Genomic DNA, 27,869 nt, shown 5'->3' on the forward strand with positions numbered 1-27,869 from the left:
TTTTTACCGTGTCAAAAATAAGAATAAATTTCATTAAAAAATCAGTATTGGTGAGGTTCAGTTAGATCGCATCTTTTTCAAAAATCATTAACGATCAAAACAAAAACTTTATGAAAAAGATAAATTGAGTAAGACATTCTTGTGAAAAATTCAGCACTAACACAATACCAAAGATCACGGAAATAAATGGAAGCCATCACTTGTGGACAATCAATAACTAAAGAAATCATATTTTGCTTGAAAAAGTATTTTTTCTAATCATTTCACCGTTTTTGTATTAATAGATGACGTTTTTTTTTTTAAGCATTCAATGGTTTGATTCATAACTCACATGTAATTGCTAATGTTTGTTTTAAATAACTGCCGTAAAACATGTAAGAAATTAGCTGTACTAAATTATTAATTGTTGTCTATCGTTTTAATTGGGAAATGTCAAAGCGCTCATAAATGCATCAATCCGTATTTAATATTCTAACAACATACCTTTACAACATTATTTGTCCATGTTTCCCATATTTCTTTTGTTTTGAGTACATTACTTATGCAGCCCTAATTGTATTGCAAACTCTCACAAGAGGTTTTAAATTACATCACAAAGTGCTTTTTAACATCCCGCCTGGATTCGTATAACGGCAGTTGCATGGAGTGATGTGAGGATAGAAGTTCGAAAGAACAGTGTTATGTAAGTACTACTGATATGATTGTTCATGCTTTAATTTGTATGTTCTGGTTTGCTTTGGGTGATTTCTTTCAGGTTAATTTCTTTAATAGTATTTTTTTTTTACTTTTTTGTACTAATGAATTAAGTTTGCAGCAATATTATAAGATTTTTTAACCGAGTCAGGTTTGTTCTATCAATTGATTATTCGGCGATCGAATTCAAACAAGTCTACTGATCTAACTACACTTTAATCTATAGATTTCAAATAACGCCATAACAATTGAAAAATTATAATAAGAATAAAGGCAATACACATATACACTAGTAATTTTTTACTGCACTTTTTTATCTGAATCTTATAATTAATCTATATTGCGATTATTTTAACAAGAACGATTATTTTGTTATAATTGATAGATAGGTTTAAGACAGAGTTTTTTCAAAAATGGAAATAAAAGATCGTTATTTCTTCATTTATTTTTACATCATTCAACATGTTCTAATCTACACGTCAATATTGCAAATCCGTTATCAATCATGATATCACGCATTTACATGGATTTGAATTATCAGTAACATTGATAAAATGGAAAAAAGATAGCTTTGTAAATGAAAAAAAAATCTTACATAACTCGATGGAAAGACATTTTTCATTGAAAGAGCTAATGTAGTGTCAGTATACTGCATGTAACAGGAATTCACGAAGGAAGTACTTAGATTGAATTTCCTGGCTTGAGTTGTGCACTTGTTTGTTTGAGAGTAGTTGTCGTCTTTGTTGCAATTATAATTCTCGTGGCTAAGTACTGTTTATGAGAGTTCTTAAATCTACAGTTCTGAATTATTCCTTTAAATGACAAACACTTAACATACTTTGTACAAATATAGAAATGCATCAGGAATTCAAAAAGAACTAAATAAAGATTTGATATTCATAAGTATCCTGCAAAAACAAGACAGTTGTTTGATGACTTCGTTTATATAAATAATCATCTAGGGCAATCTTGAGACAATTAATGATAAATGTCAAAAATTAAGATTTGATTAAAGCAGAGTTTTAATGAAACTTTTATTTCATTTATTTCAGTATGCGCAAACTATATATACCGCACCCGTTTTTTTATACATGTGTTTGTTGGATTGAAAACCTCAAGTAAACTATAGCTAGTTCTTTCGATAATGTAACCCTAAGGGTTATTTTTTTTTTAATTTATTTATTACTTAAATGAAATTAATATTCGTGAACTATTGTTGAAATATAGGCGCCATATCATTTTCTTCTGATTTTAATTATTATTTCTTAAAAGTTACTTATAGCCATATTTGTATCAAATGAAGACTTCAAAGTGCAAGATAGAAATAAATTAGTATATAAATGTGTGTGTGTGTGTGTGTGTGTGTGTGTGTGTGTGTGTGTGTGTGTGTGTGTGTGTGTGTGTGTGTGTGTGTGTGTGTGTGTGTGTGTGTGTGTGTGTGTGTGTGTGTGTGTGTGTGTGTGTGTGTGTGTGTGTGTGTGTGTGTGTGTGTGTGTGTGTGTGTGTGTGTGTGTGTGTGTGTGTGTGATATTTACACAGAATTTGACTGGTCACTAGCAGTAGTAAACATAAATATTTTTTTATTAGAACAAAAACTTTAAATATCATTTTTATATTTTCAGGTTTTAATAATGGTGTCTATTGTTTTCGGCAATTGTCAAAATATGTTTAAGACAATTCTTTGTCTCAACTTCTGGTTTTCATCAAGCTTTGCTTACGGTGAGTATAGAACATATTAACAATACTGGAATATCATAATTTTTGTACTTGTTTGAATCTATACACAATTGCTACCGTTGATTTTTATGTTTTTTTTATTGACTTGAAAATATAGAAAAAATGTGTTTTGTGTCCTTTTTCTCTTGAAATGTGTTTCTTTGTGCTGGTCTATATTCTAGTTGTGCAAAAGGTACATGTAAATAACAACTGGACATGCACAGGAAATGTATTGGACAAGGTTATTGATGATAAGAGCGAATGACTGCATTTAAGGACGTATTAAAAATTGCGACCAAATTAATTTTAAAAATGATCATATTTCTTTTAATTGTAGAAATTTTGAAACCCAACTTTACGTAATTTCCTTTGTTAAATCGGTGTACATCAATGTAAGGAGAAAATAATTAGAGTATATTAACAAAACTCTCTTGACCAAAACATATTTTTATGTTGCACATTCAAAACGTTAAAGACAGAAATAAACAAAACAACAAAATTAAATATAATGTTAACTAATATATACATGTGGTAATGGTAATTTAAAGGTGCAGGAAACGTAAAAAAACATGTTGTACAATAAATCAATTAATTAGCATCTACTTTGATTGTAAATCGTATTCACTTACATTTGTTTTATTTGGGACAATGAATATATCAAGTAAATCGATCGCGGAATTTTAATGTCCCGCCTCCATAAGATCTGCCATTGGAACTTTAATCTATGACGTCACACCATCTATTCCGGTTTGTTTTATCAACATTGCATCAGTATACGAAAAACATGATATTTGCTCTAAATGAAACGTTCTGGAAGATTTGAAACAATATCGATCTGAAACCTTTTTCTTTAACCTTTGACTTTCCACTGAATTACAAACCAACCTCAAATGAAAAATGTTCGTTGAAATCGTTTGAAAACGTTATTGTCAGAGAAAACTACGCGTAGAAATGGACATTGTCAACAAATGCCAAGTATCTTAGAAAATGTTTGCTGTCGTTATTTCGACTTTAAAAAAAGTATCTTGAGCATCCCGATTACATGCACAGATAACATACTTATTGAGATAGCAAAGAACTTGACTTGGAATAGAATTTACTCGAAGTAATTTTCAACATTGAATGGTAGCAGATTAATAGCGGTTATTTATTTCTTTTTTTCCAGTATTTGCTGATAATAGGGAAAAAGTCATAAGATGTATAGCTGGCAATGTTACCATGCAGTTTAAACCCGAATTGGTAGATGACAAAGAGGTGAAGACTTACGTATGGAACAAGGTCCGAGGCGTAAACAAAGATCCAAGCTTTGCCAAGTTTGAACCTAGCGTTTCATCACAGCTTGAGATATATTATAATGACGAGCACCAGGTTCAGAATCGATTAATCCACTATCCCGAGGAGCCTGCTACCTTATACCTCACGAATTTAAGGAAAAGTGATCAACAGCAGTACACCCTCGCTCTTAGCTATGTTGATTATATTGGAACACCCACAGAATATATTATAGACCTAGAAGTACAAGGTATGTGAACTATGTTGGAACACCCACAGAATGTATTATAAACCTAGAAGTACAAGGTATGTGAACTATGTTGGAACACCCACAGAATGGATCATAGACCTACAAGTACAAGGTAATTGAACTATGTTGAAACATCCACAGAATATATTATAGACCTAGAATTACAAGGTGTGAGAACTGTGTTGGAACACACACAGAATGGCTAATAGACCTACAAGTACAAGGTATGTGAACTATGTTGAAACATCCACAGAATATATTATAGGCCTAGAATTACAAGGTATGTGAACTGTGTTGGAACACCCACAGAATGGATCATAGACCTACAAGTACAAGGTATGTGAACTGTTCAATATATTGTAATAAGGAAAGGTGGATTGAAAATATAAATACATTGAGAACATATGGCTGGATGAGGAATTGAACCCAGGACCCCTGCAAATCTAGTCCTAGCTCTAGCAATGAGCATACCAAGCCAATATCCTTGGTCCATATAGCCCCAACTACTACAATATGATAGTTATTAGGCTGTCCAAACTAACAAGATTGAAGTCTGATTGACATCAGACCTACCCACTTACTGGTAGATATAAGGAAAAAACAATTTCCCTATTTTATAATAGTATGCTTTCCACAGCTGTTCCAGCTGGTTTTATTTTGGGCAACTTTCATATTGGAATCTGTAGAAAAGTATTAAGGAGGTATTAAGGAGGCTGTGTGATCAACAAATTATCCATCAGATCAACCTTCAACTTTTAGTATGTCTTGTGTAATAGTAATAATTTATATCTATTTAGTAAAGAAAATACAGATCCTTAAATAAGTACCCTACGTAATTGGAATGTACACATTACATATATTTGGTTGGATATACAGTACCGATCAGACCCTACCTAACAGTATGTAAACCCCAACTAAACCCTGGATTCACTTTCGGGGTTTACTTTGGATTCACTAGAGTGGACCCAAAGTAAAACCAGAGTAAACCACAGTGGACACAGAGAGTAAACCCTGATATGACGAATGCACCTGAAAGCCAATATTACATGAGTATTTGGAATATAAAAAGGGCAGGAATTACAGGCAGTAAGATGTTAAGTAAACCCCAAGTGGACCCAATGTAATCTCCAAGTGGACCCAAATTAAACCTCAAGTGGATGCAAATATGAAAAAAGCAGACCACTGCTTGCAGTAAGTAAACCATGAAAGTAAACCCAGGGTTTAGTTAGGGTCAAATCTGGTGTTAGGTTGGGTCTGATTGGTGCTGTATGTACATTTTAAAAAATCACCTGTTTTAAAATTTATTTATTTTTATGTTAAATTTTAATTAACAGTCCTGAGTCAGATGGTTGTAGTAATTTCTTTTTTCATCAGCCCTTGATCATGTTGATCAGTGTTCTTGAGTTTGGGGAAGGTCTATTGGTCATGCAAAATTGATTGCTATTTCCGCCTATTTCTCCCTTATATCTTTTGCCGGCCCATGATAGAAGCCACTGATTCACAGTTGGAAATATTCCCCTTTGTTTTCCCTTGGACTGAAATGTTGCACTTTCATTGGTTTATATTTACATTCAGTGTATATTTCCCCTTATCTTTGCATTAGGAATCTGCGATGTTTCATTTTCTATGAATACACTTTGATAATTCATGCGCTGTGAGCACAAATAGAAACATCTCCACATGTTTTGGGTATGTTTATTTTTGTAAGATTAAATGAAACGTTCGATCTTACATAACCAATTTGATATGTACTTTAAAAGAACAATCTTTAATATATCTACTCCTTAGTAAAAAAAAGATTTTTTTCCACAAAGTTTCTGGTACTATATTTTTTGTAGTGGAAGATAACTAAATAACATATTAATTTGGCTGTTCCATGTATGTTTCATATCCCTGAATAAGAGCGCAAATAATGGCATTATAGTAGCAATACACAATATCTCATACAAATAGACATCAATATGAAAATATAAATATAAGCATTAATGCTTAGATTAATTCATGACACGTGACTGCATGATATACACTGTACATGTATCTCTGTGTCCATCATGGGAGAATTAATATTTTGTAATTTAGCTGTCGTTGGCTGGTGTTTTGTATACTCATCGCGACATTTCATATTATTTTATTGAGAAACCCTTTCAGAAGTAATTTGAGTAGTTGCCCTTTGGAATAACTTTTAAATTAGATGGTTTACATTTAAATTGACATCACATTGTTGTGTCTGGAGCAGAATAACATGACAGTGTCAAAATTTGCTCAAACCTCTGCAGAGGAAAAGAAGAAACCACTTAAAATTGAAAAGCAACATAATCGTTCATAAACAAGGGTGCAGCAAAGATTTTCAAAGAGTATTTGACAGGTGAGAACATCACTTTTGGTTAATGAATGTTCTATGTAATAGGGAAAACAAAGCACTTACTAGATTTGTTACTGACTGACTACGAACAGTTCTAAGTTAGTGAGTAACAAACCTTAAACGTATTTATGGAACTGCATCAGGCCTTATCTATTTCGACGTATATCTTACATACCCATGGTAATTCAGTTTGGATAAAACTATCAAATGTATACAACTTCAATCCAAGTTAGGGGAAAAGTAACATCAGATATGCAAGTCACTGCAAAATAACCAAACATAAAACAATGAAGTAAATTGCAGAGAATTAAATGTACTGAACATGTCTAGTGCCAGTAGTGGGCATTGAGTTGTAGGTGTGCAGTCATGTGTAACGAATGTGTAAACTGCCATGCTCATATACATGTGCATCGAAGATACTGTATTGTTAAGGTTAATTTCATTGCATATTATTTTTGCCCTTCTACACTTCCAAATGGCTTCGTCCTTCTTGAGTTTGCCCAGACACAGAAATAAATAATAAATACAATTATTTAAAAATTGGTTTGAATTCACCCAGTTTTATACACGTTAAATTTGCCTACTGACGAGAGCGAAAGGGGGTGAAAGTAAAAGGGAGTGAATATTTTCCTGTATACAGTAGGTAATCATTAGAATGACATATGCACACCTATTTATGAGCAAGATTAGTGGATAGACACACAGCTCAGCTTTTATTCTTTAAAGTATTTACTGGGCTCTAGATCTACTTTTGATTAATAATATTATACATATATTACATCGCTTTGAGGGCAACTTATCAGAATATTATCCCTGAGGTGACATAGTTTTATGTCGTTGATGCCGAAGGCAGTCCGATATGTTGTACTCAGGACATTGAGGAATCTGATCATAATTAGATGAATAAAATAAATAAATTTCATGACTTTACTCAATATTTGTTTCTATTCAGTTGTTAGCACGTCTAGATCTGTATATTTTACAATCAAGGGAAAAAAGTTGTTAAAGCACATGAGTTCCTCGGTCCCTTGGGCTTTGTGCCATCTAGAGTCACCTGTATCATGCGTATGTTATAAATATAACATTTTGAAAAAAATCAAAATTAATTTAAAAGAACATATTTACCCCATTTACCCTATCAACATGGTTTTGGTTATGACTAAATCTTCATATCATTCAATCGATGTAAGATGGTTTGTAAAATGTTGATGTGTACTTTCAATAAATACATTTAGATAATTTTCTAAATTATACAATTCAAGTAATTTAGTCCCTCTGAATAGCAGACACTGTCCTGACATTTTGATTTTCGAGGAACTTTCTATGTTTGCTTAGCTAAATTTCGAACCTGACTGACGTAGTTAACATTTAGATTTATCGCACGCGAGGGTGATATTACAATTTCGAGAGGGCAATATAACCTTTTTGCGGTATGACTCAGCAATTTTCAGGGCATAGGAATAAAATTATCTCATTTGAGAAATAATGAAAAAATTATTAAAAAATGTTAGATATAGAAAAATGTAATATACTGTTTGTGATATTTACAGATGACTATGATTTTTATTTTGCTTTTCTGGCCTGCTTTAATATTTCTTTATGCCAAATAATTTTACGTATTTGCAGATATTTTTTTTATAGACATTACTGAATTTAACATAAATGATATATAAATTATTATATATACAGTATGTAGTACATGTAATATACATATCGTTTTTATTGTAGATGTTTGTTTTGAAAAACCAAAAGAAGTGGGCAAGTGTGCAGTTACAACATGTTATACAGGAGACAATGGGGTACTGAAGGTAAATTGTTCTTACTTCATCCTTGGGATAGTTATGTGAACCTTCTTTATTTTTGAAAAGTATGTGTTGCTTAATTTTTGTTTTGAAGACTGTGAAAAAATGAAAAATAATAATTTAAATGTATACTTAGTACTTAATCGACATTTTAAATGCATTCTTATTTTGTCCGCAGAAGTCTCAATCTAGATGGGTTAGATCACCAACATATTTTTCCTTGGTGGCAATATTAATGTGAAGCAAAGCTTAAGCATGTGCTCTGAAGTTTTATAACTATGATTATTGTAGCTTTCCAATTTTACCTTTTTTGTGTTTAAAATGTCCGAATTTAAGCTTCAGAAATTTTAAGATACTCTCATTTTGTACAGATTGCATTTAATTGGCTGCGCATTTTCTCTACATGAAAAAATGATTTGAAAAGACCCTGCTTTAAATTTCCTCTGTAAATTTAAACCTCTGTCATGAAATAGTTATGCTAAATTTTGGCACTTAAATAAATGTGAGACTGCCAGACGAAATGAAAGATAGCGTCTCTTTGACTTACACATCCTATACTGTCAACCAACATTTATTCGCCAGCGAGAAAATTCCGCAATATTGGTGATAGCTTTGTCTTCGCGAATAGTTCTCATCGCGAACAAGCCCTTACTGTACAGTTGTTTTAACAACACGGGTCTAGGCTTACTTGCAAAAACTAATTGTCGCAAACCAGTTTATATTCAGTAAATCGCAAAATACTTCATTAATATTCAACGGTATCAATTTTCGTGGATAAAGTGAAAATCACAGTTTCAAGGATATGTAAATTCGTGGCCAATGACCCTATCAATACAAAGTATTAGTAGAAATTGCAGCTCAATGAATATTTAATTTCAAGGATAAACTTAACAACGAAATCAACAAAAATTGGTATTCAACGAATATTGATGAAACCACAGTAATGTCTTTGCGAGCATGCAGTAATCTTCTCATAGTAGCTGTATTTACCAAGTATTGTGAATACAATCAACGGACGTTCATGCAGGTAAAACTTATCTCTGTAAATATGCCTCATGATTAGAATAGATTAATGATAGATAAGTGATAGTAAGTTAAAGCACACGTTCATTTTACAGTGTATTTAACTGGTAGAGCTCTACTTATTCAGTACTTAAGAAACTGAACAATGAAAGTAACCAGGGGTTAGTAATCACATGGTGAATTATAATATTCAACAGGCCAAAATATGCCGTTTACAACAGAGAATGCAAGCACAAGAAGTAACAGTTCTTCCTTAGTTTAACTAAAAGAGCATGTCTGTTAATGATCTCCTGTTAATATAAACTTAAAAATTTTTAGCTGCCTTAAATGTAAAACAATAGACAAACATGCACTGACTATGTATCAAGTCTGTAAAAAAAGTGGGCGTCCTCATTATCCTGTGAAGATTCAAGAAAATGTAATGATCGACCTCTACCTATAAAAACGACTTTCTACTTTATAAATGATAACCTTGTATAAAAATAATTACATAAAGTTGCAGCTAAAAGATTAACATTTCCCAAAATTAAAAGAATCATGCCCATTTTCAAAATTTATTTTGTCACAATTTTAGATGTCCTTTGGTGCATTAATTGGCTTTATTTAACAAATCAAACACTCACTGCAGACTTTGTTCCACTGATCAAAATCTTTGGAAGGAAAGTTATTAATAGATAGTTCTACCTCATTCTGTAGAATATGTACTGGTTCACCAATAAGAAATATAGTGTTTAAGTACCAGTATTTAGTTTGGTCAGGTACATTTCATGTACATAATAAACTGAATTGAGCTTTTATGACAAAGAAATGAAGTTTGTATATTAGTTACACGTACCTGACTGTTTTTGTATTCTCTGTTAGACCCCAGATGGCGCGAAGCAGACAGTGATGGGATATAAACAAGTGAAGGTCTGTGATGAAGCGACTTCAGGCAACTATTCATGCTGTAATGCTGCAGGAACCTGTCTTGTTCAACCCTTACAAGAATCCACAGGTAATCATGTTAACTCTGTAATGTTTATCTAAATCACCTTTTATACTTGTTGATATTCAAGTCTTATGGAATACAGAGTTATGTGGATGTAAACCAAGTAACAGGATGTGAGAAATGGTTATGGATTAGATTTGAACCCAAGCCCTTTGAATTTCTAGTCAGGTATTCTACCCACTGAGCTGTCTGGTGCTAGTATTCGAACTCCTTCTACCATTACAAGCATTTAACCAAAATATATCTGATGTTTAGCTTATTGTTATAATCATACTTAAATTTTGTTTGACACATATTTATGAATGTCTCTTGCAGGAATTCAGGGGTTATATGATGTAAGATGGTTGATATGTCATACCGTATAACCAATAACTTTCGCAATCTTGCTTCTCTTTTCTGCAATTTCTGTCAAATAGCAAAATATTGAATACGCAATAATTGTGTCTTGTATTATTTTCCATAAGAAACTTAAAAATCGCAAAAATTGACAATGCAAATTTAAAATGCTACATATTTTCCCTATTTTCGCAAATTTTCTAACACGCGAAGAAAAAACGTATTTATGGTTCATGTATATCAGTCTGTTGTTATGATGAATATTTCAATGGATGCCTATTTATCTGTGAGAGACGAGATCAATATTTTAGTATTTTTATGAAACATTATCACAATTAATTAAGACAGAGAATGGTAGAAGACAGCATTTTTTTTTAAATCAGTAGATTTCATAGATAAGTAAACCCCAAAGTATGAGGCTTTACTATTGGTTGTATTTTTGACCTCCAGAAAAAGAAGAGAATTCCTTTTAGGTCTAGAGTAGAATCAATCGATAATCAAACTGTAAATTGCCTCTCGTGATTAGTGAGGTACTTAATTAAGTTTGAAATGATGGATACATCAATCTAACTAACAGTGTCTACTTGAAACGATTGTGTTAGAAGCTGTGTTTGTTAGTTTATTGGTGCAGTATAACTATCTATGAATTGAATGTGGTGGGGGAACATGTTAAACAAATTAAGTTGTCTCTTTTTTGATTAGTGAGCATATATATATATGTAACTACTAGTTAGGATTTCTAGCAATGCCTAGTATGCATTGTCAGTGTCTGTTAAAACACACTTGCAATGAGCAAGCCATGATGTATTCACATTTCTTCTGTTTTGTGTCATTTCAAAAGTAAATTACTTAAGAATATATTAATCTTGATAATTAGTTAACGATTTGGAATTGTTGTTATGTGTGAATTATTTTTTAACTTTGATACTTTCACGTTTTTAAAAACTACGATTTACACCAGATTAACTGCTGTGTTATCATCCCAATAAGTGGGGACTTTCAGGAAACACACAGTTTATCATTTGATACTTCCTGTGGGAAATCACATGCAGAAGAAGATGCATTTTCCATTAATATCAGGTTTCAAAAGAAAGAAAGGATCTTTTATAAAAAACATTTTTTTACAAAGACAAAGAATGATGACAATTTAAAGAGAATTTAATGCAGAGGTGTTCAAGAAATTTAAGTTTACAACGAATAGATCAAGTTTAAAGATAAACACACCCAGTGTAGAGCCGGAGACACACAGATAGACAAAGTATTTTACAATTTAATATCATATTTTTCATCAAGTGCTTACAGTGTTCGGCAATTCAGATATCATAAAAAGTTGAAATGCACTGGGCACTTAAGATCATTCTTCATGTTAAAAATCCCTTTTTATTCCGTTTGATTAAAAATGAAGTTACATAAAATAAGAAGGCTTTTTACCAGAAAGCACTGTCATTAAGTGCCAAAATCTATTTAAGTACTTAAATACCCCCCATACTCTCCCGATCCCCACCCTTACATTTCATCGAACACTATCAATCTGCAGTCCTTTTCCGGGCCTGATCCTGACATTAATATGTATCCTCCTGCTCGGCCATTCATACTACATGTACACTTAGTTATAACGCATTGTATTTTATTGCTCATTAAATCCTCTTAACACTGCAATTTACAAACTGATGCATATCTCACTTACAACTCAATTACTGGCTTCCTCGGACAAGCATGGTAACAGTTTGTACTGGATAGGCACATTACTGAGTGAGAGAAACAAACAGCTCTCATTGGTCATCACTTCAATTAAGTCTTCCTGCTTAGAGATTTTCTACAAAGTGGCTTTTTTTTTTTTCTTTTTTTTTACAATTTTCAATAGGGATTACCTGTCTTTTATGATCATTGATTCCTCCTCAACGAAGAAATATTTTACACTGCATGTTTGCACATAAAACAATGTTAACTTTCATTTCATAGTTTCATGGGATTAAACATTTAAAATGTTTAAAACAAATAATCAATTTGTACATAATATAAAAGAAACATACTGTAAACGCATTATATTTGACGTGTTAGATATTTGGCGGAAATTAGTTTTTGAACAAGTTGGCGTGGATTTGAATTAGCGTATTCCTGAATGTGACTATTCTTGTACATATTTGCAAGGCATTTAGCGAGCTAATTGTTTTAGCGTAAGCTGCATTCCGCCAAAAGCGCTAAATAGAATACACAGCCAAATGTAATACATTTACAGTAGTTTATCCATGATGGAGATTTTGAAATTAAACCACGTGGAACAATGCAACAGACTTTTTCAAATATAAATAGAGCCATACAATTGGTTGCATGATCATGATGATGGAATGAGTTTAAAAACTAAAAATAGGACAAACTTTAAGAAAAGCTTATAGGCACTCATTGAATTAAATTATTAGATTTTATTTTGAGCAGATTGAAAAACAGACACAAATTAAAAAGTTTAAAAAATAACAGTTATTTTTTTTTTTTTTTTTTTTTGGAGAAAGGGTAGACATTAGATACGATTTTTTTTTTAAATGGTTTAGGTTTAAACTCCATATAGCTTTTATAGTAACTGTTTATTTTCTACAGCTGCACAACATGAACATGAATTTCGCAATGTTAATATTAACTATTTCATATGCATTAGAATTTAGAAGAAAAAAATAATTGTGATTAATATTTTTTGGTAATTTAATTTTCTTGAACTTCTAACATTGCAGTAAAAACATGCTAAATAATGAAGAGTCAGGGAGGGGTGATTTTGCTTCGTTACAAGCATAATTTGTTATGTCTGTCAAGTTAACAACTTGTAAAAAAGTCACAAGAAATGAAAATAACTTCCCTGTTAGCATCAATTCACTATAAGCCCTTTCACTATAACTGTGTTTTACTGTATTTGATAAGTGAATATGTTTTGGGAAGAAACATTGTTTTGTGTTCCCTGTTACAGATGTCTCTACCATGTCTACAGGTAGTTCTTTATTTTTCGGGTTTAGCTCTGCCTGTTTATTCCTTCAATGCCTGTTTTATCCATATCCTAAAGTAATAAAAAGGACTCAGCTATGTCAATTTTATCTTGAATATGCACACCTTTTCTCAATGCTTAAGACTAAAAGTTGAATTGCCATCAAGAATTCATTAGAATGTACAGTATGCCTTGTTAGACTTTAAAACTGACTCATTTTATTAGGTCACCTGAGTGACTCAGGTGACCTATTGCAATTGGTCTTCGTCCGTCGTCGTGCGTTAACAATTTTACATTTTTAACTTCTTCTTGAAAACTATATCTTTGGTAAGAAGAAAATAAATTGTGAAATTCATGGCTCTACCACCCCTGGGGTGCCATGGGTGGGGCCAAATATGCAAAAAAAAGCCAAATTTTCTAAAAATCTTCTTCTCTACTCCCACACATGCGAGGAAAATACTAGTTGCATAGTTGTGTTGTCCATGAAGCTTTCTACCAATATTGTGAAATTCATGGCCCCTAGGGGATGGGTTCTGGCTCTAGGATGGGGCCAATATGGCCATTTAGTAAAAATGTATTGAATCTTAGAAAATCTTCTTATCTACTACAATATATATTTATTAAAAACTAAATGCATGATTATGATGTCCATAAAGCCCCCTACCTAAATTGTGAAATTCATGACCCCTGGGTCAGGGTTTCAGGCTCTAGGGTTAGGCCAATATGGCCATATAGTAAAAATGTATTAATTCTTAGAAAATCTTCTCTACTCCCACACATGTGGGCAAAAAACTGAATACATGGTTATAATGTCCACTAACTTCTCTACCTAGATTGTGAAATTCATGACCCCTGGGTCAGAGGTTCAGGCTCTAGGGTGGGGCCAATATGGCCATATAGTAAAAATGTATTAAATCTTAGAAAATATTCTCCCATATATATTTGTTAAAAACTAAATGCATGATTATGATGTCCATGAGGCCGTCTACTCAAATTGTGAAATTCATCACTACTGGGTTAGGGGTTCAGGCTCTAGGGTGGGGCCAATATGACCAGTAGTAAAAATGTACTAAATCTTAAAAAATCTTCTTCTGTACTCCAACACATATGGGCAAAAAACTGAATACATGGTTGTATTGTCCACTAACTCCTCTACCTAAATTGTGAAATTCATAGCCCCTGGGTCAGGGGTTTAGGACATGAGGGGGGGGGGGGGGGGGGCAATATGGCAATAACTAGTGTTAATGCATATAAGTTGTAAAAAATTTCTTCTTTATTCTCACCCATCTGTACAAAAAAAACTGACTAATCATTATGTTTACCAGAAAGTCCTCTATTGAAATTTTAATTTTCATGTCCCCTCAAGGATGGGTTTTAACTCTAGGGCTCGGCCAAAATGGATGTATAGGTGTTAATGCATATACGCAGAACAGTTAAGGCTGTCAATAAATTCCGTTCAGACAAAAAGTACGGGAAATGTGCATTATGACATCACAGTATATCAAAAATCTCAAAACTACTTATTCATTAATTTATGAGGAAAATTGATTTATGCTAACCTTTTAATTGAAAACAACAAATGCTATTACTTACAGTTTTGAGGTCTGTTATATCCTACACACTGAAATATAAGCGAGATGTCGTTCTCGCTGTACTACAAAATATGACGTCATATGCTCCAAAATGACGCATTAAGTTAAGTCATTGAAGGCTATCATGCAGTTTTTTTTAGCGAAGAAAATTAATGTCATAGATTAACGGAAAATTATAAATGAATATTTTGTTTAACATTATTATTAGTAGAATGCTACCTATATAGTCTTATATTCATGTTGTTATAAGTATACATCGTATAAAGAGGCAACCTCTGTTTTGTGTAAAATACCGTATATCTTAAAGCTGAGTACCTAAATAAATCACTTAATTGCAAGGGCATACGCTTAACTGATCCTGACAAACTTTTACATGTGAATTTGAAATATGCTATGTAAACGATCCTTGTAAAATCTTAAAAATTAATTATTTTTTAATGAAATTAACCTTGTGACCTTCAAAATTATTCAACAAATGAATTATAAATTACGGTTACTACTAACAAATAATCTTATCTCACGAAGTTCGCAGCGTTTTTCAAAATCTACGGTATAACATTAAGTTATTTTATAATTCAGTTGTGAATTTTGACATTACTATGCCCTTGCAATATTGAATTTTTTAAATGACCTCAAAACTACAAATACATCTGCTTGTACCATGCGACTGTCATATCATGTGACCACTATGAACATAAAATATTGTACTTATATATATATATTTTATAAATATATATTATTTGAGTGACTGTTATTGGTTTTATAAAGGACATGCCAGTTGAACTAAAGTATATGCGTTTTCATCACAAAAATTTGTCGATATTTTTATTGGCCTCCTTAATTGTACTGCGTAATGTTAAAGAATTATCTTCTTTATTCCCACACACCTGAGAGGAAAACTGAATTCATGATTTTGTAGACCAGATCTTTTAGTTTTTCACCAAAATTATTGGTTTCACAGTTCTTTTTGAAAGATTTCGGGCAGAGAGGTATCATCATTACAAATATATAATTTTTCTACTCCAGTATGAAACCTAATTAATTAGATGCATACATGTATATGAGACTCCTCGACAAGTTTGTGTATGGGTTATATGCTACTCGGGTGACCGTTAAGGCCAATTGGCCTCTTGTTGCAGTGACTGTTCGTTATAAAATCTTTAATCTTTTCCCTCACAGTTTTGTTTCAGGAGCCTTTTTTTCAGTTAACATGCATTCATGCATGCATGCACATTTGGAAGTCATTTAACAAGTTTAATTTATAAGGGCCGTGCTGTGCGGGCACCGTATTGGAATCAGTCTGTACATCTATCTGTGCTTCCCTCCATTACAATATCTCTTGTCTGGAGCATAATTATCTTCTCTCCCCTTTACCCAAAATGGCTCATACTTCACCCACTGTTAGAGCCTTTGGGTAAAGGGTGCGCAGTGATATTGAACCGTGTTTCTAGGTCTAAGGTTACATGTTCTGTTTATCAGAGATTTTGGTTAGCCAATTAATATTTTACTATTAATGAGTCTAATTATTTATATAAAGACTTCAAAAACTGTTTTTGTTTCAATAAAAAAAATACTTGCATAGTCTTTTTGATCATACCTTAAGGCTTTCACCCACAAGGTGCCTTTGATTAAAGGGTACATATATGTAGTGACCTTGTTTGATGTTTGTAGGTCAAGTGTCAATGTCATTATCAGATCATACAAAAATTCTTTTTTAAGGGCAACTATACTCTTCACTTAGCCCTACTTGGCTTATAAGACCTTCACATAAACTTGGTTCAAAGTCACTACACACTATAACTAAGCAAGCATCCTTTAAAAAGTTAAATAATGTAATCAATAGAAGTGTGACCACCGGACTAATACTGGGCCTCCAAGAGGTTCAAAGTTTTACTTAGAAATATATATTATGAAGAATGTTTAAAACTTTTCTTTTCCATAACTACAAAGAGATTGTGAGATTACTAAGCAAGCATCCAACTATAGTGTAGATCCTAAAATTTTAAAGCCAACCAAAAACATCGGAACAATACTGGGGCCCCTGAAATGGTTCGAAGTTTAAAATAAAAATAGCGTATGCTACGAAACCGAATAGTACAAGGAACTGTTTGGTTGAGCGCTGTTGCCCATTGGCCTCTTGTTGAAAATTTGAGTCCACTCGGGGTTTACTTTGGGTTTACTCAGGGTTTACTTTGAGTTTACACGATAATTGCTTTTGTGGTCAACTTTACGCACTGATGTGTGAAGCAGACCTGTATTTTATCTTGCCATCTTACTGCCTGTAATTCATGTCCCTTATATATTCCGAATACACACCTAGCGTCTGCTTTTAGGAGTATACTTCTGATCGTTTACTCTCTGTGTCAACTCTGGGTTTATTTTGGGTTTACTCTGGGTCCATTCTAGTAAACCCGAAGTAAATCCAGAGTAAACACAGAAAGTAAACCCAGGGTTTAGTTGGGGTTTACCTTCTGTTACGTTGGATCTGATCGGTACTGTAGTTGGGGATTACTTTCTGTTAGGTTTGGTCTGATTGGTACTGTACTGAACATTACCTTTGCATCTGTAGTGAAGGGTTTTACAAGACAGGTATAAGGATAACATATGATTAGATGGGCATGGTCTTGGGTTTGGAATTGTTTCAGAAATCATATTTCCCCTCGTTCCCAGTCATTAGATTTCCCCTCATTCCCAGTCATTAGTTGAGTAAAAAAAAAACTTTTTTGCACTGACTTCATATTAGAGGATAATAACTGATATATTAAAATACAAAAAATAATTTTCATAAGTATTAATAATAATATAACGGATAAAAGTATAATGATTATGCTGAGTCTTAAATTTGATAAGATTACAAATGCAAACTGAAATCAAACTAAATATTATCGTCACATTTCAGAAATTACATTAAACCACTAATATGGAATATTTTTGTAATCACGTTGGACTAGAAAATCGACATCATTTATATATAATATGTTTAATTATACACGTTTATTACTGAATTATCTCTATTTTTAAATATTTATGCACTTAATAAATTTCTTTATGACACATTTTACTATAGTTAATAGATGTATGTATTTTAAAGATCCTAAGGAACTGATGAGTTGCAAAGATGAACAAATAGATGGCATATTATGGAATACTTCTATGGCGGGTAAAACTTTAAAGGAGCCGTGTCCTAGATATCAAAAGGGTAGGTAAATTGTTATAAAAAGTTGCATACAGTTGTGATTTTTGTAATTGCAAAAACAATTTTATCAACTTTTTACCTACCCGTGTATTGCCTCATGTATAACTTGCGTAGAAACGTTTGTTCATCGACGTTCTGTTCTTTCTTTCTTTCTTTTTCTCTCTCTCTTCTCTCTCTCTCAAACTAGAAGATTTATTTTAAAGGGGCGTGGTCACGATTTTGGTCAAATTTTATTTTTCGGTTTTTGTTATTTACAATGCTTTTTGAATGCATTTCTAATGATCAAATGAAATTTGGGTGCAAGTCAATGAGTTTTAAGCAAGATACAGGGCTCACAATTCTTCGTGATGTACACAAGGCTCGTGCTCTGTTTTATTTACATAGGTTCAATATACGAGTAAAAAAAAATTCAAGCTTATTATTCTTTTATCTTATTCATTTTAAGCTTAAATGAACAGTTCTTAACGATTAACACATTCATTTTAGGTCTAAAACTTCATTTCAAATTTCAAAATGGAAACAAAGATTTTGTTTACATAGTGAGGAATTGTAAGCTCTGTGACTCGCCTTTAACTCAACAAATGATGGTTGCCTATTAAAGATGCCTTACTAAAGCATTGTAAACATTAAAATCGAAAAAATAACTTTTGACCAAAATCGTGACCATGCCCCTTTGTAAGATGCATACGTAAGATTTTATTATGAGATTTCTCGTTCAAATATTTATGCATTGTATACTTTATTATTCTATATACATAAAAAAAATTATTTTCTTGTTACATAGATTATTCAGTCAAACTAAGTTACGTAAATTCAATTTATCTCGTTTAAGAATTATTTAATAATTGATCTGAAAAGAGAAAAAAACGGAAATTAGCACCGATTCAAATACAGGACCAAACGTCTAGTTAACTCGTCTAATTGCTTTATATATCGCTCGGACGATCCAATAGTCGTGAGGTCCCAATATCAATTGATTAGCTTCAGTAAAAGGTGGTAGTCGTAATTACTATATTGATATAAAATGTTAGTAACTATTTACAATTATGTATAAATATACACTAAACGTGTTTTTTGATACGATCGTTTCAAAACTTGGTGTCCTCTCTCTCTCTCTCTCTCTCTCTCTCTCTCTCATTGCTGTTGACGTTTCCCGCACACATGCGCAAAACCACATCAACTCGAATCGTATATAAATATACAAAAGAAAATATTTATTTATCCTTACATTAAATTATCTTATAAATCAATTCATTTTGATGTCACATTTGTCACATAATATTCTTTAACAGCTTTAAAATTGTTGTTTAAGGACATTCTCGAGTAAATGTCCCTATTTTTTCTATTGAATTTTGTCAACATTTTCCCCGATATATTACCAGTAACTATGAATTATATTGATAAAAAATAATTATTTTCTTTGTTATTTGTTCTCTTGAATATTATCGAAAATATAATAAAATAGAATATATATTTTGTCCAAAAAGTGGTTAGTAAGAATGCTTCTTATCGTATTATCTGTTATGTTTTATCAATCATTAACAAACAAATCTAATCTAGGAGTGGCAACAAGATTTTGTGATGAACATGGAGAATGGGAACCTCCTAACTTTATCAACTGCACCAACGAAGCTTTAGTGAATGCATCGTCACTTGTAAGTTTTCTTACATAATGCATAAGCAATGATCAATTACATCATGAGTGTATCAATCATTTTTTATTGTAGTAAAAATCTTTCAATATAAGTTTTGGGGGTTTTTTAGTTGGAAAGTATCATCGGAAATGAAACACAGGATCAAATTAGAATCCAGGAGACAGTTAACAATACTCTACAACTGATGAAAAACCTGACGTCGTCAACAAATGGAATCGGTGCTGGTGATCTGAGTTCGTCTGTGGGCGTTTTAGAGAAGATTGTAACAGTAACCAACGCTACAGGATTAGCTATCGAAAAAGAGGTCATGTACTGGAATTATCTACGTTATAACCCCTCATTCCTTCACTCATCTTTAAAAAGTGTTGGACTAAAAAATTGTGAAAAGTCAGCGAAAACGTTTCCCTCGTTTTCAACTCTGAATAATTGTTTTGACCCTTTTCACTCAAAAGTACTGATTATTTTCTTTGTTAAAGTGATAATAATTTTAAAATGTACGTGTACTTGTTTTTTAAGGATGCAGCAAAAACTTAGAAAAGTAGAATAACGTTTGTAACTGACACGTTCAAAGTAAAATTCGTTTTTAATTTTACTTGCTTATTTTAAATTCAATGGCAATACATTGTTCCGTCCTTCTCCTTTTGATTTATTCAATTGAACATGTTCAAAGCAATATGTAAAATTTGTAAAATCTTACCTAAATAGTTCAATTAACATGTTTCATAAGTAGCGTTTACTCACAAACTGGTTCACTAACTTTTGTGCTTCTAAAATATATAATGACAATTATCAAAGTCTAAATAGTTATGAACCAAATATTTGCATATAGCTCTCTTATTTCAGTTCTCTTAATTTAGGGCAAAGATCATTTTATTTTTACCGCAATTTGCACTTAACGTCCATTGTCTCTTAATTTATTAATGCATAATGTTCATGTCATCTTCATTAGCATATACCCAAATAATGCACAGACACAGCAAAGAATATATATTTCACGGTGTTGGAATAATTAGTGTGTCTTTTAGGATGTCGCAACGTACAGCTAACAAAGTACACAAAGAATACCGTTCGCGCGTGTTAATGTCCATATAAATTAAACAGTAACGATATGTATATTCTTCAATTATTTTCAGGTATTTTACGCTGTTATTGATAACATTTTGTCGCCCGATAACTCAAACTCTTGGACTACTGTAAGCAAAGAGGTATATTAACATTATAAAATGTTGTAAAATCAAATAAAACAAATCATGCGGTATAAAAAATTTAATAAAGTTCTTGTATTTGTGTATCTATTAAATAAATAGGACAAAATTAAAAGTTTCCATTACTTACAAGAGCATACCTGTGGCCTGGGGCAAAAGTCAATCTATCGTTTAATGTCAAACCTGAAAGATTTATTATATCGTATTTTACAAAGTTTGTTACTTTTTAGACAGAAAAAGACCCCAGCTTTCTCCTAAAAAATATGGACCGTTTCAGCAAGATTACACTCCAAAACGACAATATTACAGCGACTAAATTTACCGGATCTAATTTTGGTAAAAAAGCATTTCCTTATCGTTTAAAATTGCCAATTCATGTAGTAGAAAAAACACTGCGTAAATTGATGTTTTTTTTATAGAGCTTGTTATCAACCAAACAAAAATCGATGAAACGGGGATACGTTTTCCGGATAAACAATCAAACAACGTTTCTCAAAACTCCAAAGAACATCCTACCGTTCTAGAATTACCAAAACAAGCATCAAACGCTACAAAAGGTAAAAAACCCTAATTTTTGTTCGTTATATGCATTTATTGTTAATGACAATTATGCAAAAAACACAATTTAATTTAAGATTTAACAACAATTATTGATACTGGAAGAGTATACCAATCAATCTCTCAATATTTTTTTTTCCTACAAGCGATCAACTATGTTGCTGTTCTATATAAAACAATGTCAGACATTCTGGGATCTGATCCTAACAGGTAAACTATTAAAACAAGTTTTCAGTTTTCGTTTAAATCTTTATTTACATCTAGCTAAATCTTTGTAAATCTGACATGTTCTCAAACATCTGATTTGATATTATCATAATGTATGATTTCTTTTAATTTGCTTCGATACTAAACTTGATATATCATACTCATATCTGTTGGATAATCAATTAAACCAACCAGTAAAGAGTTGAAAGGTAAACAGGGGGAAAAGTCTAAGCAAAGATCCTTTGTCAATTCCCCAATATTGTCCCTCACGACCCAGACAGACCTAGGAGTGTTGGATCCACCTCTCAATCTTATATTTGGACACACTGTCAAAGTAAGATATCAGAAATATATGATTTTGGTTTACAATTGACGTAAAGTTCTTATGAACAATTAACTTAAAAGTTTCCTATTATTGCCGACGTGTGTAAAAGTGCAGTTAACCTAGGTTAATCCCATTGTTTGTTTTTAGCTTTGTTTTTTATTTTTTGTATATTAACTGTTTATTTAGAATGAGTCTACAAAAAATGCGCGCTGTATGTGTATCATGGGATTTTAATCTAAAGTAAGTGATTGTAAACAAATCATTTTCTCTGATTTTAAAATTCAAGCTTTTTTGATACAAAAGTTAGCAATAAGTGGGTTTATTTCTAATTCATTTTTTTATATAGTAAATGGTCTGAGGAGGGATGCACTGTGAACCGAACAGATCGTCAGAAAACAGTTTGCCATTGCAACCATCTCACAAACTTTGCTATTTTAATGAGACCATACACTCAGGTAAACGCCCCTTTCTTATGCAAATAGAGTCAAAGAAATCAAAACTGAAATTTACTGTTGGTATTCCAAACTACCTTCACTACATTTTAGGTAACAGAAGAAAGTCCATTCTTAAAAACGATGTCACTTGTTGGGGTAGCTCTCTCCATAGCTTTTACGTTTCTTACTTCTTTGATTTACATCCTGACATGGAGGTATGTAAGACTGATTTGTATCATTCATGCACAAATATTACTCCAGCGAGTGTACATGTAATATAGAAATTCAAACTTATTTTATTGTAAGTAAATTTCAGATTTATCAGGAGTGACAAAAACATCATGATGCTGAATATCTGTGGATCGTTAATACTGTCGTATACAATTTTCATATCGTAAGTCGAACAGACAGAGAATGAGGTAAAAATCAATTTCTGCCTTCTGATAAGTGATAGGTATTTGAGTGTACAGTGTAAATATATATATAACTTCATAATTAAGATACAAACGTAGATCTTACAAAAAAAACATTCAAAATAAATTGATAAAATATACAATGTATTACTTAAAACAGTCATGTTATTTGGTTACCGATATATGAATATATAATTCTTATACATTTAATATATACATGTACGTAGATTTTATAAAGAAAGAAAACAATCCACCAAAATTCATAAAGCATTAAACAATCAGGTAATATTGTACCTAAATTATATATTGAAAATTATTGGATTCATATTTGTAAAATAATAATCTGTATACATGTACCGACACTGAGTATATATTTTATATTTCAGGTTGCTTGCGTCGCGATAACGGCCATTATCCACTACCTTTTCTTAGTGACCTTCTTCAGTATGCTTGGGTTAGGTGTATATTACTTCATGAGTATTACAGTGACTTACTATGCCCTGTATGTTGCAAACAACTTCAAGTCTAAATCAAGGGTTCGTTGGTTTCTGGGTGGAATCTGGGGTATGTATTTGAATGAACCTTTCACGAGTTGGATTTAACCCTTTAGATAATATCTTATATTTTCATCGTAAGATATTTCCTTTTGTTTTATTTAAATAAATTTTAAAATTTTAAAAAGTCGTATAGACTTTTCAAACATTCGTTTAAGTGACCGATTGTTTTCTTTATTTTATTTTTTTATATCATAATGCGATGAAATTTTAATTTTTTGGGGGGTTGGCGGGATAAACTATCATCACAAAAATAAACCCTCACTTGAATTATATCTTCAGACTACATATGCATTCACATAAACAAAATCTTATTAACAGCTACATAATTCTAATACAATTTCTATGGGATCATTACAAGTTCATGTATCCATATACAAGTACATGGATGAATGTTTACATACATTTTAAAGCACTTGGTTAATTATTTTCTTCAACTTCATACATAATATTGTTGGGATTACCTCAGTTCATTTGACGCAATTTGAAGGAGGTGGGGGTTAAAGCGATTTAAATTGCCCTTTCAACACGGTATACATTGGTCAAAAAAAGAGTCGGGTAGTTGCGTAAAATACCGATATGGAATTAGATGTAAGTATTAAAAAAAATAAGGATGATATTGTTTCATTCTCATAGCGGTTATTTTGCAGGTATACCGGTCATTATTACTGCAACAAATCTTGGAGCGTTTTGGGGTAAAGGATACCACCTAAAGTCGTAGTATGCGTATTTTACATAGTATTATCTTTTCAAGAACTAAAGAATGTATCTACTTTTACATACATACTTGAATACAGAATTGATTGCCATAAATATGTTTACCACTGACTCCAGTCGGTAAAGAAATATTTTTTACCTTTTAGCTGCTGGTTGTCCATCGAAAGTGGCTCTCTCTATTTGTTTATCATTCCAGTTTGTCTGATTAGTTTGGTAAGTTCTTGAGCAACACGTTCTACTATTCAGTTTTTCCTTACACATCAAATTCTTCAAAAGCGTAAAGAGAATAGGAGATTTTTCAGGGCACCGAATTTAAATGTTTCTCACAGAATTGAAACTTAATGTTGTTTCTCTATAAAAAATAATTGTGGTTTTTTTTTCAGATCAACATTCTTATAATTGTTTCACTTTTGAGGGTGTTGTTTGCTTCGAGGATAGTGGCAAGATCTTCACTGCAGAGGAAAGCGTCGTGAGTCAAACCAAGAAGAATGTTGATATTCATATAAGTTGGTTTACTAGCAGTGTAGAAAAAAAAACCTTGTTTTATTAGTACATATGCCCCAACATAATCCGACAATCGAATATCAAACATAAAGTTTAACATAATAAAATAATACTAGTTTTCACAAATTTATTGCATGTATCCACAAAACATACAAAATACTTTTACATAGGTTTTTTTCTTCTTAGCCACAAACCCACTAACATACATGCATAACAAAACATGGAATTGTACATGTTATATTTGTAAAACGTTCTGATAAAAAAAAATATTTTCATTAATTACTAGATCCGGTCTGCGGTCCCTTGGAACACTTCTGCCAGTTCTAGGAGTAACTTGGCTGTTCGGAATCATGGCAGTTAACGAACATGCAGTTGTGTTTCAGTATTAGTTTGTCATTGCAAATTCATTCCAGGTTTGATATCTTTATTATGTTTCTTTCGTGTTTGTTTGCTTTTAACTTTGTTTAATTTGCAGAGGTGTTTGGGGTAGTTTTCTTAGAAAAAAAGAAGTATTATTTCTTTCTTATTTCTTAAGTTTTATTTGATTTGTTGTTTCAAAAATCAGAATCATGTTTTTTACTTACACATTGCCATTTTTATAATAAATATCTATTTTTCAGGGGTTCTTCATTTTTGTTTCACACGTTTTGTTGGACAAAAAGGTCAGCTTTTAAAATTTGTAATAAATTTCATAATGTACTTATACATATATAAAAATGACTATTTTTTTTTAATCTTAATCTTGATTGAGATATGACTCTTCTTTTTTTTATTTAAAAAAACCTATGGGGATTTCAATAGAATATCTTACAGCAAATATTATATTTGCAATTTCTTGTAAGGTGAGGCAAGGCATATGGAATAGATACCCGAGTTTGAGTACAATATTGAGTTTTACTGAGCGAGGGACAAAAGAAACTACTCTTAGTTCACAAAGCCCGTCGACATCTAAATCAAATGAACCATTGATGAAACCTAAGGTAAGGGAAAAATTTTATTTTACACATGATTATCATTCATAGTATTACGTGTACCATTTTGAAATCAAATATGAAATTTCAATAGTATCTATAATTGCCTTTTATATTAGATTAAAAAATCGACATTGTAAAGAATTCCAATAATCATTTTTTGTTGCAAACGGTATCATGCTTAGATTAAGTTAAAGAGTAGCTTTGCAATTCTATGATTTTCGATCTATAATAAATCTTTGCATTTTTAGAGGATCAATTCGGTTGTAACTACTAGAGAAAATAAACTTTTTTTTCTTTTTAGAAAAAGAGTTTGCTTAAAAGATTTCGGCAAACCAAAGTGAAGAAGTCTGCGTTATCAATGTCAGAAAAAACGATGTCTACAAGTTGTCCACAAAGTGTTTCTCATGCAAAAGTAAGCCTCAAACGTCAACATTCAAGTTCAGATTTTTTGCCCCAAAAAAAATAAGATAATGATAAATCAAAAATGTGAAAGCACTTAAAATGTCATGAATAATTTCATTCATTAAGAAAATTTCGCAATATTTGTAATCTTCATATCTTTATTAACAGAGAAATGAAACAAATTCTGATTAAACTTCTAATTTGTGAACGAAAAGAGAAATGTCGCAGACCGAAGAGGACAATTTTTTTAACATAAGTTAGCTGTAAAATGTCTAATGTACAAATTTTCTTTACCTATTACTAGGATGTAACACTATATAAATAGTGCCTGTTTGGAGAGGTAACATTTGCAATCGATACCCTGAGAAAACCTGGTTTCCCCTGGTTTTACCCTGGTTTACGAGGGATGTCAAATTACCCTGAGTTTTGAAATGAATTACCCTGGTTTCTGAGGGATGTCAAATCCAGCTGTTACCCTTCCAAACAAGCACTATCTATTTTATTATGTCGAATGTCTTATTTTTTTAAGAAAACTTAGTTCTAAGATAGATTTCTTACAGTGTATTACTTATCTTAGTATAAATCGTTCGGTATGAGATCTTTTATATAGTCATATAGAAAGCATATTAGGAATTTAGTTTCATTTTCACAATAGATTTTTAGTTACATTGTAACATAAGATAAAATTTAAAAAACAAGTTATAATGTTGTGTCTGCTCTATTAATGCTAACTTTTACATGCACTATATCTGCCATTTAATTTTTTTAAACAATCCATAAGCAGCTAATTTGAGTACATGTTTGCAAAACGGTTATTATATTCATTGTTTAGGATTAACAATGATTCATTTGCACTTTCAAAATATATACCCACGACTGATACCATAAACATGTATTCCCGGACTGTAAATTCTATTTTTATTTGATTGTAAATAAAACTATTTTACACAACCATATTTTTGTGTTCTTTGTTATTCTTTTGTATTATTTTTATTATATATCTATATACGATAGGATATTTCGATCTTTCCACCTTTCAGGTTAAATAACTCTTGTTTATGTTTCTTCTTCTTCTTCTTCTTCTTCTTCTTCTTCTTCTTCTTCTTCTTCTTCTTCTTCTTTCTATTTTCCACGGAGTCACTTTTTTGTTATTAAGGTTATCCATACAATTTAAACCTTATCTAATTGCTCGTTAAAGTTATGATACCAATTGACCCTGTGTCAAAAAACTCCCAGAACGTGCAGAGTTACTGCCCTTTGAGAAATTCGTGTTATCGCTACTCCTCTGAAACCATAAGAGATAGAGACTTGCAACTTTTACAAATGTATTCAGTACACGTAGAGAGTTCTTCAATCTATTCATACCAAAGGGATCTGAGACCACTTTCTAGCAGTTACTGCCCCTGAAAGTATTGAAACTTCGATAAAATCACTTCCAACTTTTTGTTACTATCTATCATAGAGACTTCGGTCAAATTGGAATAGAAGCAACTACCTTGGCAAAATGATATAAAGGTCAATGTCATTTGGAAATCTATTAACTATTAAATAATTAATGTTCATATCTTATGAAATACAGAATAATAGTAAGGGTTTCAAAAGTTTTCTGGATTGCGCAATAAGGTAATCAATTGGGTCGGCCGGGTATCGCATCAAGTCCTGTGGTTACTCAAGTGGAACATTCATTTTGTACACAGCTAGCCTGTAGAATTGTCTCTTC

At 31.8% G+C, this 27,869-nt stretch overlaps 2 protein-coding genes across 2 annotated transcripts; both read left to right on the forward strand.

Moving 5' to 3' along the window:
- The first annotated feature begins 551 nt into the window (after positions 1-551).
- On the forward strand, positions 552-20,403 carry LOC136276013 (cadherin EGF LAG seven-pass G-type receptor 2-like). Its single transcript, XM_066086635.1, has 9 exons — positions 552-682; positions 2,316-2,412; positions 3,575-3,931; positions 8,022-8,101; positions 9,980-10,112; positions 13,399-13,419; positions 19,762-19,856; positions 19,966-20,165; positions 20,373-20,403. The coding sequence occupies exons 2-9, from the start codon at positions 2,325-2,327 to the stop codon at positions 20,401-20,403; spliced, it is 1,005 nt and encodes a 334-aa protein (XP_065942707.1). The 5' UTR covers positions 552-682; positions 2,316-2,324.
- A 2,166-nt stretch (positions 20,404-22,569) lies between these two features.
- On the forward strand, positions 22,570-25,753 carry LOC136270945 (adhesion G-protein coupled receptor D1-like). The gene is made up of 11 exons (XM_066069963.1): positions 22,570-22,606; positions 22,697-22,800; positions 22,902-23,004; positions 23,226-23,280; positions 23,385-23,562; positions 24,203-24,272; positions 24,416-24,482; positions 24,653-24,738; positions 25,060-25,186; positions 25,394-25,435; positions 25,616-25,753. The coding sequence occupies exons 3-9, from the start codon at positions 23,000-23,002 to the stop codon at positions 25,160-25,162; spliced, it is 564 nt and encodes a 187-aa protein (XP_065926035.1). The 5' UTR covers positions 22,570-22,606; positions 22,697-22,800; positions 22,902-22,999; the 3' UTR covers positions 25,163-25,186; positions 25,394-25,435; positions 25,616-25,753.
- The last annotated feature ends 2,116 nt before the right edge of the window (positions 25,754-27,869 follow it).

The sequence above is a fragment of the Magallana gigas genome, chromosome 1 (assembly GCF_963853765.1).
Source record: "Magallana gigas chromosome 1, xbMagGiga1.1, whole genome shotgun sequence".
Classification (NCBI taxonomy): domain Eukaryota; kingdom Metazoa; phylum Mollusca; class Bivalvia; order Ostreida; family Ostreidae; genus Magallana; species Magallana gigas.